Genomic DNA, 19,654 nt, shown 5'->3' with positions numbered 1-19,654 from the left:
TGTCAGGATGTAATGAAGTATGTGAGGTTTGGATGCCCTCACATACTTTGGATGCCCTTTAGGCTTCAGAATTTTTAGAAACCAGAAATATTGATAAACAGTTTTTAAAAGGTAGTTTTCTGTCTCTGTGATGTTTGCATGAACCGATTAGCCATTCAGATAGATTTCTAATCTGCTCTGTGGTCAAGCTTCTTTTAATGGATGTTCTGGCTACTGGCAACTAATAATTTATAATCATAAATGATAAGTGACAGAGGCATCTGTCCATGAAATGGACTTAGAACATGCTATTAGATGTCAAATAGAACACAATCATGCAAAAAGAAATTAGGATGTTAGCAGCAATATATATGCTTACTGGAAGTATAAATATGCAGTCCTGATACTTTGTGGTGGTCTGGAATTTGAAATCATGAAAAATATTCAAAAATGTATCTTTATACTTATGAAAATAGTGTTTAGTATCTCTCAATTGTTGCTGTTAAATTTTTCTAAACTTATTTTTCAAGGTCCCAAATATGTATTTTGAAAATAGTTTTAGTATCAATGAGGGTTTTTTGATTACTATGAAAAGTACAATGAAATTTTTTTAAATGCTATTTTATGCTTTTTCAGTTCAGTTCAGTCACTCAGTCTTGTCTGACTCTTTGTGACTGCAGCACACCAGGCTTCCCTGTCCATCACCAACTCCCAGAGTTTGCTCAAACTTATCTCCATTGAGTCGGTGATACCATCCAACCATCTCATCCTGTGTCGTCACCTTCTCTTCCCACCGTCAATTATTCCCAGCATCAGGGTCTTTTCCAATGAGTCAGTTCTTTTCAGCAGGTGGTCAAAATATTGGAGTTTCAGCTTCAGTATCAGTCCTTCCAATGAATATTCAAGACTGATCTCCTTTAGGATGAACTGGTTGGATCTCCTTGCAGTTCAAGGGACTCTCAAGAGTCTTCTCCAACACCACAGTTCAAAAGCATCAATTTTTTGGCACTCAGCTTTCTTTATTGTCTAATTCTCACATCCATACATGACTACTGGAAAAACCAGAGCTTTGACTAGATGGACCTTTGTCAGCAAAATAATGTCTTTGCTTTTTAATATGATGACTAGTTTGGTCATAGCTTTTCTTGCAAGGAGCAAGTGTCTTTTAATTTCATGGCTGCAGTAACCATCTGCAGTGATTTTGGAGCCCAAGAAAAGAAAATCTGTCACTGTTTCCATTGTTTCCCCACCTATCTGCCATGAAGTGATGGGACTGGATGCCATGATCTTAGTTTTCTGAATGTTGAGCTTTAAGCCAACTTTTTCACTCTCCTCTTTCACTTTCATCAAGAGGCTCTTTAGTTCTTCTTCGCTTTCTGCTCTAGGGTGCCATAAGGGTGGTGTCATCTGCATATCTGAGGTTATTGATATTTCTCCAGGCACTCTTGATTGAGCTTTTTGATGTGCTGGTAAATGGGAATGTTTCCCTGATTTCTCTTTCTGATCCTTTATTGTTAGTGTATAGGAATGCAAGATATTTTTGTGCATTAACTTTATATCCTGCGACTTTACCAAATTCATTGATGAGTTATAGTAGTTTTCTGGTGGCATCTTCAGGGTTTTCCATGGATAGTATTATGTCATGTGCAAGTGGTTATAGGTTTTCTTTTCCAACTTGGATTCTTTTTACTTCTTTTTCTTCTTTGATTGTCATGGCCAGGACTTCCAAAACTATGTTGAATAATAGTGGCCAGAGTGGACGTCCTGTCTTATTCCTGATCTGAGAGGAAATGCTTTTAGTTTTTCACAATTAAACATGATGTTTGTCATGGGTTTGTCATGCATGTCGTTTATTACACTGAAGTAGGTTCCTTCTTTGCATACTTTCTGGAGAGTTTTTATCATAAATGGGAGTTGAATTTTATCAGAAGCTTTTTCTACATCTATTGAGATGATCATATTTTTTAAAGTAAATTTTTCTGTGTCTTTTTATGTATCTTTTTATTGGAGGATAATTGTTTTACAATATTTTCTTGGTTTCTGCCGTACATAAACATGAATCACAGGTATACATATGTCCCCTCCCTCCTAAAACCCCCTCCCATCTTCCTCCCCATTCTACCCCATCCTACTCTGAGGTTGTCACAGAGCACTGGGTTGAGCTCCCTGTGTCACACAGCAAATTCCCACATACTATCTATTTTATATATGGTAATGTCTATGTTTCCATACTATTCTCTCAATTCATCCTACCCTCTCCTTCCCCGACTGTGTCCACAAGTCTGTTCTCTACGTCTGTGTCTCCGTTGTTGCCCTGCAGATAGATGCATCAGTACTATCTTTCTAGATTCCATATGCATGTGTTAATATGCAACATTTGTCTCTTTCTAACTTAACTCTATAAGGGGCTCTAGGTTCATACACCTCATTAGGACTGACTCAAATGTGTTCTTTTTAATAGCTGAGTAATATTCCATTGTATATATGTACCACAATTTCTATATTCATTTATCTGTCAGTGGACATTTTTCAGTGGATCATATGGTTTTTATTCTTCAATTTGTTGATGTGGAGTATCACATTGATTGATTTGTGGATATTTTAGAGTCCTTGTATCCCTTGAATGAATCTCACTTGATCATGGTGTATGATCCTTTTAATGTATTGTTACATTCAGTATTTTGCTTAGAAATTTTGCATCTGTGTTCATCAGTGACATTGGCCTATAATTTTCTTTTTTTGTTGTATAATATCTTTGTATGGTTTTATTACCAGGGTATTGGTGGCCTTGTATAATGAGCTTGCGAGTGTTTCTTTCTCTACAATTTTTTGAAAGAGTTTCAGAAGGGTTGGTGTTAAGTCTTCTCTAAATACTTCATAAATTCTCCTGTGAAGTCAGCTGATCTTAGACTTTTGTTTGTTGGGAGATTTTTAATCATAATTTCAATTTCAGTACTTGTGATTGCTACAATTTCAATTTCAGTAGTTGTGATTTCTCTGTTCATATCTTCTATTTCCTCATGGTTCATGAAAAACCTTGGAAAGTTGTACCTTTGTATGAATTTGTCCATTTCTTCTAGCTTATCCATTTTACTGGTTCATAGTTACTTGTAGTAGTGTGTTATGATCCTTGATATTTCTGTTATGTCCGTTGTAACTTCTTTTTCCTTTCTAATTTTATTGACTTGAGTCCTCTTCCTTTTTTCTTGATGAGTCTGGCTAAAGGTTTTGTTTATATTCTCAAAGAACCAGTTTTTAGTTTCATTGATCTTTGCTGCTGTTTTCTTTGTCTCTATTTGTTTCTTTTCTGCTCTAATCTTTATGGTTTATTTCCTTCTACTAAATTTGGATTTTGTTGGTTCTTCTTTCTCTAGTTGCTTTAGGTGTAAGGTTGGGTTGTTTATTTGAGATTTTTCTTGTTTCTTGAGGTAAACTTGTATTGCTATAAATTTCCCCCTTAGAACTGCTTTTTCTGTGTCAATTGTTTTTGGATCATTGTATTTTCATTGTCATTTGTCTCTAGGTATTTTTGTATATTCTCTTTTATTTCTCCAATGATCCACTGGTCATTTAGTAACATGTTTAACCTCTGTGACATTGTTTTTACAACAGAGACATGGATAAAGAACATGTGTTGCATATATACAGTGGAATATTGTTAAGCCATAAAAAAGAATGAAATAATGCCATTTTCAGTAATGTGGATAGGCCTAGAGATTGTTGTGGTGAGTGAATTAAATGAGAGAAAGACAAGTATCATATGGTATTGCTTATATATGGACTCTAAAAGAAGGGTACAAATGAACACATCTATTGTACAAAACAGAAACAGAGTTACATATGTAGAATACAAATTTATGGTTGCCAGGTGTTAAGATGGGGAAGAATAAATTGGAAGATTGGGTTTGACATATACATACTACTATATAAAAAACAGATAGCTAATAAAGATCTACTCTATAGCACTGGGAACTCTACTCAATACTCTGTAATGGCCTATATGGGGAGTGGGTGTATGTATTTGTAAGGCTCATTCACTTTTCTGTATATCTGAAACTAATGTGCTGTGCTACATGATAAGTCGCTTCAGTCATGTCCGACTCTTTGCAACCCTATCAACTGTAAGCCCACCAGGCTTCTCTGTCCATGGTGCCCTCCTCCAAGGATCTTCCCTATCCAGGGGTCAAACCCATGTCTCTTATGTCTCCTGCATTGGCAGGCAGGTTCTTTACTACTAGCACCACCTGGGAAGCCCACTTGAAACTAACACAACATTGTAAATCAGCTATACTCTAATGAAAAAAAATCTAACAAAATCCATAAAATAAATGAAATGCATTAAGGTTTAAATTCCTTCCCATTAATTTTTTTTTCTGTCTCTCCATTTTCTGTGTTGTGTGCCTGTTGCTATCAGAGGCATAACTCACAAATGGATATATCTAATGAGCAGGTTTGCTCTGAAAGCAGGTTTGCACTTCCTAACGGAAGTGTTGGGTGACTTTATACATCCCCTGCTAGTGGAAGTTATTAATTATCATAATATATTTTGAAATGTAGACTGAGGAACTATCATCTCCTCTGACTTTCATCAGTGTACCTGCCGTCAGTGGTCCCTCTCAACTTCTGGGCTTCTGCTTTCAATTTAATAAACCCTGGGAAACAAAATTAAGATTGTTAAGGCTGTTTACAAGCTAAGTGTAGACAGCCCTGAGGGGCCTGATGTCCTTTCATAAGCATGTAGGCATTATATTTAGTGCACAATTATTATGAGATGTATTTAATGTCTCATTCATTTTTATATTCCCAGAGTCTGATACACTGCTTGTCAAATAGCAGATAATGAATAATGGTTGCTTCAGTGAATAAATGCTCACTGGCCACTTTTTCTCGTCCCTTGGGTTCTTTGATGTATTTTAGAAAGTGTGATTTCCTAGATAATTGTCCACTGTGTAATAGAGATATTACTTTAATTTCTCCATGATCAATGTGAAAGCTTTTTGAGATGTGAAAGTTATGACAGAAATTCCAAGCAATTTCTTGTAGATGAGACATCTTACAAGTGGATCAATGCTGTTTTATGTCACATTGTGTAATGCTCAGGTTTCTGAGTGCTTTGGTACAGTAATTATCCACCAATAATTTGTTTAGAACAGTAAAGCTCAGCCCTGTCATCCATGTCATTCCTCAATGTTCTTGGTTGACTTAAATATAAACCAATGTCGGGATAATAAAAGCTGTGGTTGAAAGAAAGTGAATAATAAAACAAACATCTCTTCCTATTGTGTGAATGGTATTAAATCAAGGTTGCTACTACAAACAGTGGCGAGCACAGTGTGAATGCTCCTGGGAATATGTTTATTCCCTGTTCTCTGGAGTGCTTTTATTGTCCACTTGGTTTCAGGCTTCTTAATACCACACCTAAAATTCAGGCATCCAGTGGGCTGCCTTAACTGTGATGATTTAGATTGGGTGATGCATTCATCAAAACTAACCCACTTAAGGATAACTTAATTAAGAGAACACAATTTGCCAGCACTTTTCTACTTTTAGAGGAATATTACATTAGAACATTCACAGATTTTCACTTTCTGCAAAAACCCAGACAAAAAAAGAGGAATCATAGAGTTTTAAAAGTGAATGTAATTGAGATTTCATAGATGCTACCATGTGTCCAAAAAATTTACTTCTATACCAAAATGTTAGCATGTTAATTAAAACTGATGTGACTTGAAATACTTCACAGTTTATTGCAGAGTAGCTGTGTTTATCTCATAGAAAGGGTAATGAGTCACAGGTGGATGGTGGTTTTACATAATCTTAGTGCAGGTAAACAAGTAGAAAATTACTATTCCTATTACACCATTGAAATGTTTTCAAGTTTTAGTTTAAAACTTATATATGTAATTATGTATGTAATTAAACTTTTAAACCTTTAATTGTTCTCAATTTTGTCTTAAATTTTTATTTTATATTGGTATAGAGTTGATTTGCAATGTTGTGTTAAAACTTTCTGCTGTACAACAAAGTGATTCAGCTTCAGTTCAGTCGCTCAGTCATGTCTGACTCTCTGTGACCCCATGGACTGCAGCAGGCCAGGCTTCCTTGTCAATCACCAGCTCCTGGAGCTTACTCAAACTCATGTCCATCGAGTTGGTGATGCCATCCAGCTATCTCATCCTCTGTCATCCCCTTCTTCTCCTGCCTTCAATCTTTCCCAGCATCAGGGTCTTTTACAATGAGTCAGTTCTTCACATCAGGTGGCCAAAGTACTGAAGTATCAGCATCAGTCCTTCAATGAATATTCAGGACTGATTTCCTTTAGGGTGGACTTGTTGGATCTCCTTGCAGTCCAAGGAACTCTCAAGAGTCTGCTCCAACACCACAGTTCAAAAACATCAATTCTTTGCCACTCAGCTTTCTTCATAGTCCAGCTCTCACATCCATACATGACTGGAAAAACCATAGCTTTGACTAGATGGACCTTTGTCAGCAAAGTAATGTCTTTGCTTTTTAATATGCTATCTAGGTTAGTCATAGCTTTTCTTCCAAGGAGCAAGCATCTTTTAATTTCATGGCTGCAGTCACCATCTGCAGTGATTTTGGAGCCCCCCAAAATAAAGTCTGTCATTGTTTCCATTGTTTCCCCATCTATTTGCCATGAAGTGATGGGACCGGATGCCATGATCTTAGTTTTCTGAATGTTCAGTTTTAAGCCATCATTTTAACTCTCCTCTTTCACTTTTATAAAGAGGCTCTTTAGTTGTTTTGTTTTGTTTTGTTTTTTTCACTTTTTGCCGTAAGGGTGGTGTCATCTGTATGTATGTGTATATATACATATATACATATATGTATATATACACACACACACACATATATTCTTTTTTTCAGATTCTTTTCCCTTATAGTTTATTACATAGTATTGAATAGAATTCTTTATGCTTGGCTGTGTGTCCTTGTTGATTATCTGTTTTGCACATAGTTGTGGGTATATGTTAATTCCAACCTCCTAATTTATCCTTTCTTCTACCTCCCTTTCCCCTTTGGTAACCACAAATTTGTTCTCTAAGTCTGTGAGTCTGTTTCTGTTTTGCAAATAAGTTCATTTGTATCATTTTTAGATTCTACATAAAATTGATATGTCTGTCTTTCTTTGTCTGACTTCACTTAGTATGATAATCTCTAGGTCCATTCATTTTGCTACAGATGGTATTATTTCATCATTTTCTATGGCTAAGTAATATTCCAATGTATATATGTACCACATCTTCTTTATCCTTTCATCTGTTGATGGACATTTAGGTTTTTTTCCATGTCTTGGCTATTGTAAATAGTGCTGCAATGAACTTTGGGGTGCATATATATATATATGAAATGTGGATTTCTACATATATATGCCCAGGAATGGGATTTCTGGATTGTATGGTAGCTCTATCTTTAGTTTTTTAAGGAATCTCCAAACTCAAACTGGATTAAAGACCTAATTATATGACCAGATGCTATAAAACTCTGGAAAACATAGTCAGAACACTCTTTGACATAAATCAGAGCAGTATCTTCTAGGGTCCATCTCCTAGAGTAATGAAAATTTTGTTTTATTTGTGTAACTTGAAGCTTATTTCTAATTAAGAAATATATAATGATTATTGTTTGCAGATAGGTATCTTATTTGTTTCTTTAGATTATTTATCTCAGATGTATATTCTGAATATAACCATATGTTTTATATATAAGTCAAATTTAAAAGTGGTATTCTTTTTTTTTCATGCAACTGCTCAAAATTTTAATCAGCTCTTCTATTTCTGCACGTAGACAAGGGATTTAAGATTTGTCATACTGCAGGTCACATTTTACTTCAATGTGCATGTTTTCTGAAATGGTAAAATCCCTCAGGGCTGTGTTATTTTCACTAGTGTGTGTTTTAAGTTCATAGCCAAACCCAACTGAATAAATTATGGGGCACATTTTTCTCTCCATGTCTGAAAAATGCAAATTGTTATAGGTCAATTGCTGAGAGGTCTTGTCATATCTCAGATGTCTTGTTTACAATTTGTTTTTCATTTTTTCCAAGCATAGCCAATTCACGTAACATTTACCTGTTATTCAGATTCTTTTCAGTTGTCTGCAAAGTTCGCTTTAACATGTGGAAAAACTATCCTCCCTCGACCATGCCTTCCTAAATGCACTGACTAAAGTTTATAAACATGCACGTGTCTTAATATGCAAAAACTGCTGTCCTAAATTTCCAGGGTCAAGAGGGGGAAATCCTGTGCCCCCACCACCTTGATGACTTGTTCTACTCACATCCAAAGGAATATTAACAAATTGGAAATATTGTAGCTAAGCAAATAAATGAATTTGCCTTGTGATTTTAGGATGACACATACCAATGGCCACTGTAGAAAAGGGTCTTTTCAAATGTAGGGCAGGAGCCCAAGCTTGGGGTCACAAAGATCTGGAGTTTCATGCTAGTCTATCACATACTAGTTGTGTAACTTGGGTGTGCACTGTAACTTCTATGAGTTCCATTTCCATTAACTGATAAAATGAGCAAAGTAGCCCCACTTCATGGGATTGTTACAAGGAACAGAAGGAAGGAAGGCACTTGTCAAGTCACCAGTGATGTAAGATAAAACAACTGGCTTGCTGTTTAAAAAAAAAAAAAGAAAGCCTTGATTTGCCTTGATTTGTAGTGTGGTGTAAATACTCCCACCATGGCTGATTTTAAATCATGAATGATTTAATGACCACCTGGTAAAATTCCTGACTATTTAACAAGAAACCAAGCACAGCATACCACCACTAGCCTTTAAGAAATGGTAGTATTTATTTATTTTTATTTATTTGTTTTTAATTGAAGGATAATTGTTAATAATTATATTTTGTCTTCCACTGATATAGAAATAAATTTGGCTGTTTGGTAAAATTCTATATAGGTGGATAAATGAAAGCTAAGGGAAGAATAGTAATTTATATAGTTTAAAATATTAATGATTTCAAATAATAAAAAGCTACCTTAACAGTTTTGAAAATGGGCAAAAACTTAGAAGAAAACAGAATGTTAATAATAAGAAAATGTGTTAATCAAATGTTTTAAAATTAAGAATAAGGATCACTTTGTAAGAAGTTCTAGATTGATTAAATTTACTGTTAGCTTTTCAAGATTGGTTAGAAGAGGCTCCACTATTTTTGTCTTACATTCTTTAATATACAGGAATAAATCCTAAGTATAAAGTTGTGTATACTTGATACCTAAACAAATAGAAACTGACAGCCTATATTTTAAAACCCAGTGTTTTTGCAAAAATAGCTTTGTTTTCATTTTAACTAATAACTGTTTTAGATCATTCAAAACAGATTTTTTTTTAAATTGAAGTATAGTTGATTTACAATGTTGTGTTAATTTTGGGTGTTCAGCAAAATGATTTAGTTATATACATGTTATATACATTATATATAGTTATTATATATACTTATATATTATATATATGGACTTCCCAGGTGGTGCCAGGGTAAAGAATCTGGCTGCCAGTGCAGGAGACACAAGAGACCTGGGTTTGATCCCTGGGTCAGGAAGATCCCCTGGAGTAGGGAATGGCAATCCACTACAGTATTCTTGCTGGGAAATCCCATGAGTAGAGGAGCCTGGTGGGCTACAGTGCATAGGGTCATAAAAAGTCGGACATAACTGAGTGTCTGAGCACATACTGCAGTATATATATATATAAACTGAACATAGGTATATATAAACTGAGTATAAACTGTCATATAGCCAGTTATATATATAAACAGTTTTATTTATGTTCTTTATATATACACACACACACACACACACTATATATATACATATATATATATATACATACACATATATATATGCTTTCTCAGATTCTTTTCCCTTGTTCAGTTCAGTTCAGTCGCTCAGTCGTGTCTGACTCTTTGCGACCCCATGAATTGCAGCACACCAGGCCTCTCTGTCCATCACCAACTCCCGGAGTCTACCCAAACCCATGTCCATCGAGTCAGTGATGCCATCCAACCATCTCATCCTCTGTCGTCCCCTTCTCCTCCCGCCCCCAATCCTACCCAGCATTAGGGTCTTTTCCAATGAGTCAACCCTTCGCATGAGGTGGCCAAAGTATTGGAGTTTCAGCTTCAACATCAGTCCTTCCAATGAACACCCAGGATTGATCTCTTTTAGGATGGATTGATTGGATCTCCTTGCAGTCCAAGGGACTCTCAAGAGTCTTCTCCAACACCACAGTTCAAAAGCATCAATTCTGGGACACTCAGCTTTCTTCACCGTCCAACTCTCACATCCATACATGACCACTGGAAAAACCATAGCCTTGACTAGACGGACTTTTGTTGGCAAAGTAATGTCTCTGCTTTTAAATATGCTATCTAGGTTGGCCATAACCCTCCTTCCAAGGAGTAAGCATCTTTTAATTTCATGGCTGCAATCACCATCAGCAGTGATTTTGGAGCCCAAAAAAATAAAGTCTGACACTGTTTCCACTGTTTCCCCATCTATTTCCCATGAAGTGATGGGACCAGATGCCATGATCTTAGTTTTCTGAACGTTGAGCTTTAAGACAACTTTTTCACTCTCCTCTTTCACCTTCATCAAGAGGCTCTTTAGTTCTTCTTCACTTTCTGCCATAAGGGTGGTGTCATCCGCATATCTGAGGTTATTGATATTTCTCCCGGCAATCTTGATTCCAGCTTGTGCTTCTTCCAGCCCAGCGTTTCTCATGATGTACTCTGCATATAAGTTAAATAAGCAGGGTGACAATATACAGCCTTGACGTACTCCTTTTCCTATTTGGAACCAGTCTGTTGTTCCATGTCCAGTTCTAACTGTTGCTTCCTGACCTGCATACAGGTTTCTCAAGAGACAGGTCAGATGGTCTGGTATTCCCATCTCTTTCAGAATTTTCCACAGTTTATTGTGATCCACACAGTCAAAGGCTTTGGCATAGTCAATAAAGCAGAAATAGATGTTATTCTGGAACTCTCTTGCTTTTTCGATGATCCAGCGGATATTGGCAATTTGATCTCTGGTTCCTCTGCCTTTTCTAAAACCAGCTTGAACATCTGGAAGTTCACGGTTCACGTATTGCTGAAGCCTGGCTTGGAGAATTTTGAGCATTACTTTACTAGCATGTGAGATGAGTGCAATTGTGCGGTAGTTTGAGCATTCTTTGGCATTGCCTTTCTTTGGAATTGGAACGAAGACTGACCTTATTATAAAATATTGAGTACAGTGCCCTGTGCTATACAATAAGTCCTTATTGGTTGTCTATTTTATATACACTAGTATGTATATTTTGGGCCTTCCTGGTGGCTCAGGCAGTAAAGAATTTGCCTGTATATGTTAATCTGAAACTCCTGGATAGATCAAAAATTAAAATCTAATTTTAATTGATTAAAGTTATTAAGTAATTTTAAATGATTAAAATCTAAAGATTTAAAAAGTTTCCTACAATCATATATTTTTTGAAATAGTGACTGTGGATTTGGGTTTTGTATTTTGTTTTTTTTAATAATAATAAATATTCCCATGTATGGTCTGGGATGCTGGACAGGGAGTGGCATACTTAACATGAATCTGTTCCAGAACATCTAGACAACTGGAGCCTGCAAATAACTATCATGTCACAGTGAACATCTCAGTGTACAGAATACTAAACTGTGGGTGATTCAGGAGGAAATAATCAGAATTAAAGATGGTTGATTGAATCAACCTATGCTGAACACTGCACTTTCCATGTACACTGACTGTACCTGAGGAGACAGTGCTGGGACAGCTCACCTGGGAAAGAGTGTGGGGAACCAAAGGGCATTCTGGTGACTGTAGGCTAAAACTCTGCCTGCTTCAACAAGAAATGGAGCACCACACTCGAGTGTGGCGGCACCAAAAGAAGATGAGGGTATATTTTATTCTCTTTCACAAAGTGACAGAAATTATCAGCACTGAAATTATCAACATGGTATTGCCTAGAATAGCAGGTCTGCACACCCACAACAGGGCTGGGGAAAAGAACTGGTGGACTGGGTACATTACGACCTCAAAAGTATTGCCCTGCCACAGTGAGAGATCTTCATTGCAGCAAATGCAAATACCTGTTTCTCTGGGGGGGCACATGTCTCTTCCTAAATGCATGTTGCTATACACATTTACTGCTCCTAGAAATGTACTGGATGTGCTTGAAAATACATTCCAGGGACTAATTAAGTGACATGTTGGAGTTTGATCAGATTTGAGGAAAGAAAGAAAGACTTCACCTTCTTTCTCTGTCTTGTGGAAATTAAATGATTTCTCAAGGTGCGAGTTGCCTTTATGGTGATTCCAAACCTAATAAAGGGGCAAACATAACATGGTTAAGTGATAGACTTCTTTATACAGGCTCTTATTAAATATTTAAGTAAAGAGAAAAGGAGGAAACAATTTTTTTTTTCCCTTGACACAAAATGTGATTACTTGCTGTCTTTGTGGAAAGATCGATGATCAGCCTAATGGATGAGGCCAGCTAGTGTGTTTATAGTTAGGATGCAAAAAGAAAAGCGAGAAACATCAATGGGTAGCTCCTTTATCTGTCCATTTCTTGAAACTTTCTCATAAAACTAATTCATTAATTAAGAGATTTGGCATATTACAAGCTAATGTTGGAAGTTTTTAGTTGCTAGGTCATGTCTGACTCTGTGACCTGATAGATTGTACCCCGCCAGACTTCTCTGTCCTTGGAATTTTCCAGGCCAGAATACTGGGGTGAGTTGCCACGCTTGCTCTTCCAAGGGATCTTCTTGACCCAGGGATCAAACCCACGCCTCCTATGTCTCCCGCACTGGAGGATTCTTTACCACTGAGCCACCAGGGATGCCCTTGGAAGCTTTACCCAGCCAGCATATTTCAGGGATTGCAGGGGCAGAATTTCCACAGACAGTTCAGTACTACTGCTTTTATTAACTTCACTTTTACCCCTGTATCAGATTTTTCTTTTTCATTCTGTAAGTAAAAACCAAAACTGAGGACAGTATTTAGAAACCAAATATATATTTAGGATGCGTTTGCAAGCTATTTTTTTAAATGTCTTTTTCTTCTGAGCTTATACCTAGGTTGTGAGCTGAAGAATTGGAAACATGAAAAATCCTAGTTTATTAAAATCCTGGATTTGGGGCTTTTCTTTTAGATGAAACTCTGCCTAGCTTGAAAGTATTAATATTGAGTTAGATATATAGGCTTTGAGACATAATAATTATAATGATACCAATCATTTATTATATGTGTATTGTTACTTGGCGTCACATTTTATTACTGATCCTCAGAAAAACTCTACAAGTCAGTACTTTAATTATCTTCTCCTGTAGGTGGGAAACTAAGACTTAGAAAGTTGAGGTAATTCATCCAAGTTGACATTGCTATAAGAGATGGATTGAAGATTTCAAGAAGGGCCAACTGATGTAGAATTCACTTTTTTAACCACTAAGTTATATTTTTTTTTGTATTTCACAACTTCACACTGCTTGTGTCTCAAGGTGTAGAGATTGACCTATTTTTGTGTGGATGGTGGCCTGGGGTCTTGGAGTAATCAATCTCTTTGTCTTTTCTGCCCGCAGGCCCCTGGGGAAGGTGTACAGGAAATTGTGGGCCAGGCGGAAGCCAGAGTCGTGCCCTGTGGTGTTTCCACTCTGAGGGGTGGACGAGCCACCTGTCTAACTGTGATGAGCACAACAGACCTCTGAAGGAAAGAAGCTGCTTCCGAGTCTGTGACTGGCACAGAGACCTCTTCCAGTGGGAGGTTTCTGACTGGCACCACTGTGTACTCGCTCCTCCTGCCCTGGACCCAGCCAGGCCTCGGGCCGCAGAGTGTGTGACCGCCCAGCACGGGTTGCAGCATCGGACGGTGCAGTGTGTTCAGAAGCTGAACAGAACCATGGTTGTGAATGAGATATGTGAACACTTTGCCCCTCAGCCCCCCACGGAACAAGCGTGCCTCATCCCTTGCCCACGGGATTGTGTGGTGTCTGAGTTCTCGCCGTGGTCTATGTGTAGCAATGGGTGTGGTAAGCAGTTACAGCACAGAACTCGCTCAGCTATTGCCCCTCCTCTCTATGGAGGGTCACAGTGTCCTAACTTGACTGAGTCAAGAGCCTGTGATGCTCCCATTTCTTGTCCTCTTGGGGCAGAGGAATATACGTTTAGCCTTAAAGTTGGACCATGGAGTAAATGTAGACTGCCTCATCTCAAAGAACTTAACCTAAGTGGAAGAACCATTCTGGATTTTAGCTCTGAGTCGAAGGAGTTGGTTACTTTCAGACATCACAGTTACAAGGTGCATCACCATTCCAAGTCCTGGGACATAGAGATAGGTTATCAAACCCGCCAAGTTTGGTGTACGAGGAGTGATGGAAGAAATGCTGTGTTAAGGTAGGAGGTCTTCAGTGTTTATATCATGATTCACCTAAATATTTTACAGTGTAATTGTATAAAAACTTTCTTCATGATTTTCTACAATTGGAAAATTATAATCAGGTTTGGGATTGAGTTTTTAAAAGTTTCTCTAGAAAAGCTTTCAAAGTCAAGTATAAAAATTTTTGAGTCTAGACCAGAAGTACACAACTCCAGAGTAGTTAATAGTGCAACTATATAGGATGAGTCATCCATTTTCACATTTTATCAATATATTAGTCAGCTAAAAAAAATAGATCTTGTGCCCTAAGTGCCCATCAAGAGATGAATGTATAAAGAAGGTGTGACAGTAGAATACAGCTCAGCCATAAAAAAGAATGAAATTCTGACATTTGTAGCAACATGGATGGTCTCAGGGCAATATGCTAAGTGAGATAAGTCAGAGAAAGACAAATACAGTATGATATCATTTATATGTGGAACCTAAAAAAATACAACAAACCAGGGAATAAAACAAAAAAGAAGCAGACTCATATTTGAAAGACAAACTAGTGGGGTTACCAGTGGGGAAAGGGAAAAGGCTAAGGTAATATAGTATTAGGGGAAAAAAGGGTTATTATGGGATTACATGAAATCATATGTGTAAAATTTTGAAAATTGTAAAGCACTATAGAATTTAAAGACTCTTTCCTTCCATAAAAAAATTGGTTTTTTTGGTTATTACAGTAATAAAAATACTAAGTGGTTTATTATAATGAAAAAATTTAAATAATTCTCAAATTTAGAATATAACCTATATAAATATTTTTCATTTAAACTTATTTTTGTTTGTTTACTTTGTTTTGAGGATTAAGAAGATTCTCTTATTTCTGGGTTGTAAATATTTTATAGTAATAATAATACCAATAAGTTAATCCAAGAATGTTTTCTTCGGCATTGATTTGATACAAACATTATCTTGCACAGCAATAATTAGAAAGACATATTTTAGAGGAAATGGACTAAAACTTTTAAAAGCAATAGTTTAGGCTTCAAAATTATTTGTAATTATTTTACTTTACACTGTATTATAGTGTCATGACATAAACCATAAAAGTATATTAAATATAATATCTGTTTACTTTTCCCTCAGAAGTTCTTAAGTGTAATCACTGGTATATTGCTAAATTTCTTCCACATTAAGATGGCTTTCAATAGTTGGAATTATCAAACAATGAAACACTCATGGATGGAATTAATCATTATCATCAGTTGCTGTTTTCTTAGGATCCACAGCTGGCTCAAAGGACTATCTCTGCTATTTCAGTACAAAGTAATGTGGTGATTTTTTTCCCCCATTCTGCTTTACAAATGAGAATATTTTGTCTTTGATGCTTCATTCTGATTTTTGCCATATAACTTGGCAAATCCATTGAAGAGTGATTTTCTGCCTTTTATTGCCTGCCTCTGTGAAACAAAAGATTAAGCAGACGATTGGGGTGATTATTGTCTCAGTATGTATGTGGGATCTGTACAAACATTGCTTGTTAATATTCTCTATTGGAATATTACATAGAATGTTTTCAGCCTATAGTTGGCTTTTTTTTTTAACTAAAAAAGTTGGCTTTTTTTATGTTTTTTAAATTAATAGACTTTATTTTTTAGAGTAATTTTGGGTTTACAGAAAAATTGAACAGCAAATCAAGAGCTCCCATGTATCCCCTCATCACTCCCTCTCCACATATATACTGTTTCATACACATATCTTGCATTAGTATAGGTTGTTTAGTACATTTGATACAGCGGATGAACTGATACTGATGCATTACTGAAACTCATAGTTTACATTAGAGTTCACTCTTTGTGCTGTACATTCTGTGAACTTGGACAAATGTATAATGGCATATATCCAGCAGTACTATATAATACACAATAGTTTCACTACTCTAAGAATCTTCTTTACTATCTCTACTAATTCCACCTTTCCTCTCCCCAAACCCTTGGCAACCAGTGATCATTTTACTATCACCTCCAAGTTTCAGCAATTATAAATAAGGCTGCTGTAAACATTCAGGTGCCAATTTTTATGTGAATGTAATTTTCAGCTTATTTGCTTAAATACCAATGTGCACTGTTCTTGCTATGATGATGAATTTATGTTTAGTTTTGTAAGAAATTGCCAAACTCTCTTCAAAAGTGACTGTGTCATGAAAGCACCTTTTGCTTCACACCCTGGCCAACACTTGATGTTATCAGGGTTTTACATTTTAGCTATTTTAATAAGTGTGTAGTAGTATCTTGTTGTCTTAATTTGCAGTCACTTCATATCATATGATGTTTAGCATCTTTTCACATGCTTATTTTCCATCTGTTTTTCTCCTTTGGTGAGATGTCTATTCAGATCTCTTGTCTGTTTTATTTTTCTTACTGTTGTGAGTTTAGAGTTCTTTGTATATTTTGGATACCAGCCCTTATCAGATACATGTTTTGAAAGTATTTTCTTCTAGTTTTTGATCTGTCTTTTCATTCTCTTAACAGTGTCTTTCACAGAGAAGTCATTTTTTATCTTAATGAATTCCAATTTATCAATATTTCTTCCATGGGTTATTCTTTGACATTATATCTGAGAAAACATTACCAAACCCAAGGTCAACTAGATTTTCTACTATGTTATCTAGAGTTTTACAGTTCTGCATTTTACATTTAGGTCTATGGTCCATTTTGAGTCAATTTTTATTAAAGTGTTCTGTATCTGGACTTATTTTTCTACATGTGGATGCCCAGTTGTTTTAGCACCATTTGTTAAAAAGACTACCTTTTCTTCATTGAACTGTCTTTCCTTCTTTGTTGAAGATCAGTTGACTATATTTGTGTGGAACTGTTTCTGGGCCCTATATCATTATTCCATTCTTGTATTTATCTATTCTTTGACAATATCACACTGTCTTAAATGCTTAATCTTTATAGTAAGCCTTCAAGTTGAATTGTGTCAGTCCTCTGAATTTGTTTATATTTAATTACTGTGTTGACTTTTTGGAACTCTTGCCTTTCCATATAAACTTTAGAATCAGTTTGTCTGTATTTACAAAACAATTTGCTAGGATTTTGATTGGAAATGCTTGTAATATATAGACCAACTTGGGAGAAACTAACATCTTGATAATATTGCATCTAGTCATGTACATGGAATGTTCCTCCATATATTTAAAACTTCTTTGATTTCTTTCATCAATTTTGTACTTTTTCTCATATAAATCTTATATATATATTGTTAAACTGATACTTTAGTATTTTATATATTATTGTTTCTAATGTAAATGTATTATGTTTTTACTTTCAAATTCTAATTATTCATTGCTTTTATACAAGAAAGCAATTGACTTTTTATATTAACCTTATATCTTGCACCTTGTTATAATTTATTTGTTCTAGGAGGGTTTTTTTTTCTTTCCCATCTTGGTTATTATTGCTATTGTTGATTCTTTAGAGTTATCTGTGTAGACAAGTGTGTAATTTTCAGAAAAGACAGTTTTATATCTTTCTTTCCAATATGACATATTTTATTTCATTTTTTTGCTTATTGCATTATCTAGGACTTCCAGTATGTTATCAAATAGAAGTAATGAGAAGGGACATTCTTACATCACTCCTAATCTTAGCAGTACAGCATCTGGTTTCTCACCATTAAGTGTGATGCTAACTACAGGTTTTTTGTTGATATTCTTTAGCAAGGTGAAAAAGTCTTCCTATATTCCAAGTTTTCTGAGAATTTTAAATCATACATAAGTGTTGGGTTTTGTCAAGTGCCTTCTGTGCACATGCAGGTATGATTATATGATTTTTTTTTTTACTTAGTCGGTTGATAGGATAGAGTACATTGATTGATTGTCATATGTCGAACCTATATTGTATACCCAGAATAAATCATACTTTTCTATAATGTATTAGTATTTTTATATGTGGTTGGATATTATTTGCTAATATTTTCTTGAGAATTTTTGCATATATGTTCATGAGCAATATTAAAGAGTATTCTTTTTTTTATAATGTCTTTGTCTAGTTTTGGTAATAGGATAATGCTGGCCTCAAACAATGAATTGAGAAATCATGTCTTCTGCTTTAATTTTTAGAAGTAAGTTGTCAAGAATTGATGGTATTTTTTTCCTTCTGGGGTCACAAAGATCCCATGACTGAGCAACTAATACTTTCTTTAAATTTTTGGTAGAATTCAACCCATCTGGGCCTGATGCTTTCTGCTTTGGTAGGTTATTAATTATTGATTTAGTTTCTTTAATATATATAGATCTATTCAGATTACAGATTTCTTCTTGTGTGAGTTTTAGCATATCATGTGTTTTAAGGACTTGGTCCATTCACCTAAGTTAAGAAATTTGAGGTTATAAGCTTGTTCATAGTACTGTTTCATTATCCTTCAGTAGCCATGAGGAATTTCAGTGGTAGTCATGACCTCTTGCTCATTGCTGTTATTAGTGCTTTGTCTTCTCTCTCTTTCACTCACTCACTCTCTCCTCCCTCTCTTCTTCCTTTGTTCTTAGTTAACCCGTCTAGAGGTTTATCAATTTTATTGACTTTTTCAAAGAAACGGCTTTTGGTTTCAGTTATGTTCACTGTTGATTTTCTGTTTCTCATTATATTGATTTCAACTCTAATTTTCAGTATTTTCATTCTGCTTATTCGAATTTAATTTGATTTTCTAGTATTCTAAGGTAGAAGTTTAGGTTATTGATTCTAGATAATACTTCTTTTCTAATATGTGAATTCAGTGCTGTAAATTTCCCTCTAAGTGCTGCTTTTACTGTATTCCACAAATTTTAATAAGCTCTATTTTCATTTTGATTTAGTTCAAAATAATGTTTAATTTCTTTTGAGATTTCTTCTTTGCTCATGTATTATTTAGAGATGTTCTATTTAATCCTCAAGTATTTGAGTGTTCCACAACCATATTTCTGTTTTTGATTTGTAGTTTAATTGCATTGTGTCCTGAGAGCACACTTTGTATGATTTCTTTTCGATTTGTGAACGTGTGTTTTATGGCCCCGAAATATGCTTTGTTTTGGTGAATGTTCTTTATAAGCTTGAGAAGAATGTGTATTCTGCTATTGTTAGATGAAATATTCTATATAAATGTCAATTATATTCAGTTGATTGGTGGTGCTGTTCAGTTCAGCTGTGGTCCCACTGATTTTCTGCTTACTGTATCTGTATGTTACTGACAGAGGGGTGTTGAGGTCTTCAACTATAATAATGGATTCATCTGTCTTTCTT

The 19,654-nt window shown here is 35.5% G+C and overlaps 1 protein-coding gene across 6 annotated transcripts in view; it reads left to right on the top strand.

Moving 5' to 3' along the window:
- Positions 1 to 19,654, top strand: part of THSD7B (thrombospondin type 1 domain containing 7B) — a 1,641,422-nt gene that overhangs the window by 944,927 nt on the left and 676,841 nt on the right. For all 6 annotated transcript variants that reach the window (XR_014079260.1, XM_081579094.1, XM_081579097.1 and 3 more), the window contains one exon: positions 13,597 to 14,407. Coding sequence is in view for 5 of the 6 variants with exons in the window: in XM_081579094.1 (XP_081435220.1) it covers positions 13,597 to 14,407 (811 nt within the window). In the remaining variant the exon portion in view is untranslated. The remainder of the gene's footprint in view (positions 1 to 13,596; positions 14,408 to 19,654) is intronic.

Source organism: Giraffa tippelskirchi, chromosome 3, assembly GCF_054371585.1.
Source record: "Giraffa tippelskirchi isolate mGirTip1 chromosome 3, T2T-mGirTip1v1.2.pri, whole genome shotgun sequence".
Lineage (NCBI taxonomy): Eukaryota > Metazoa > Chordata > Mammalia > Artiodactyla > Giraffidae > Giraffa > Giraffa tippelskirchi.
Note: the sequence above shows the minus strand (reverse complement) of the source record. Positions and strands in the feature narration are given on the sequence as shown.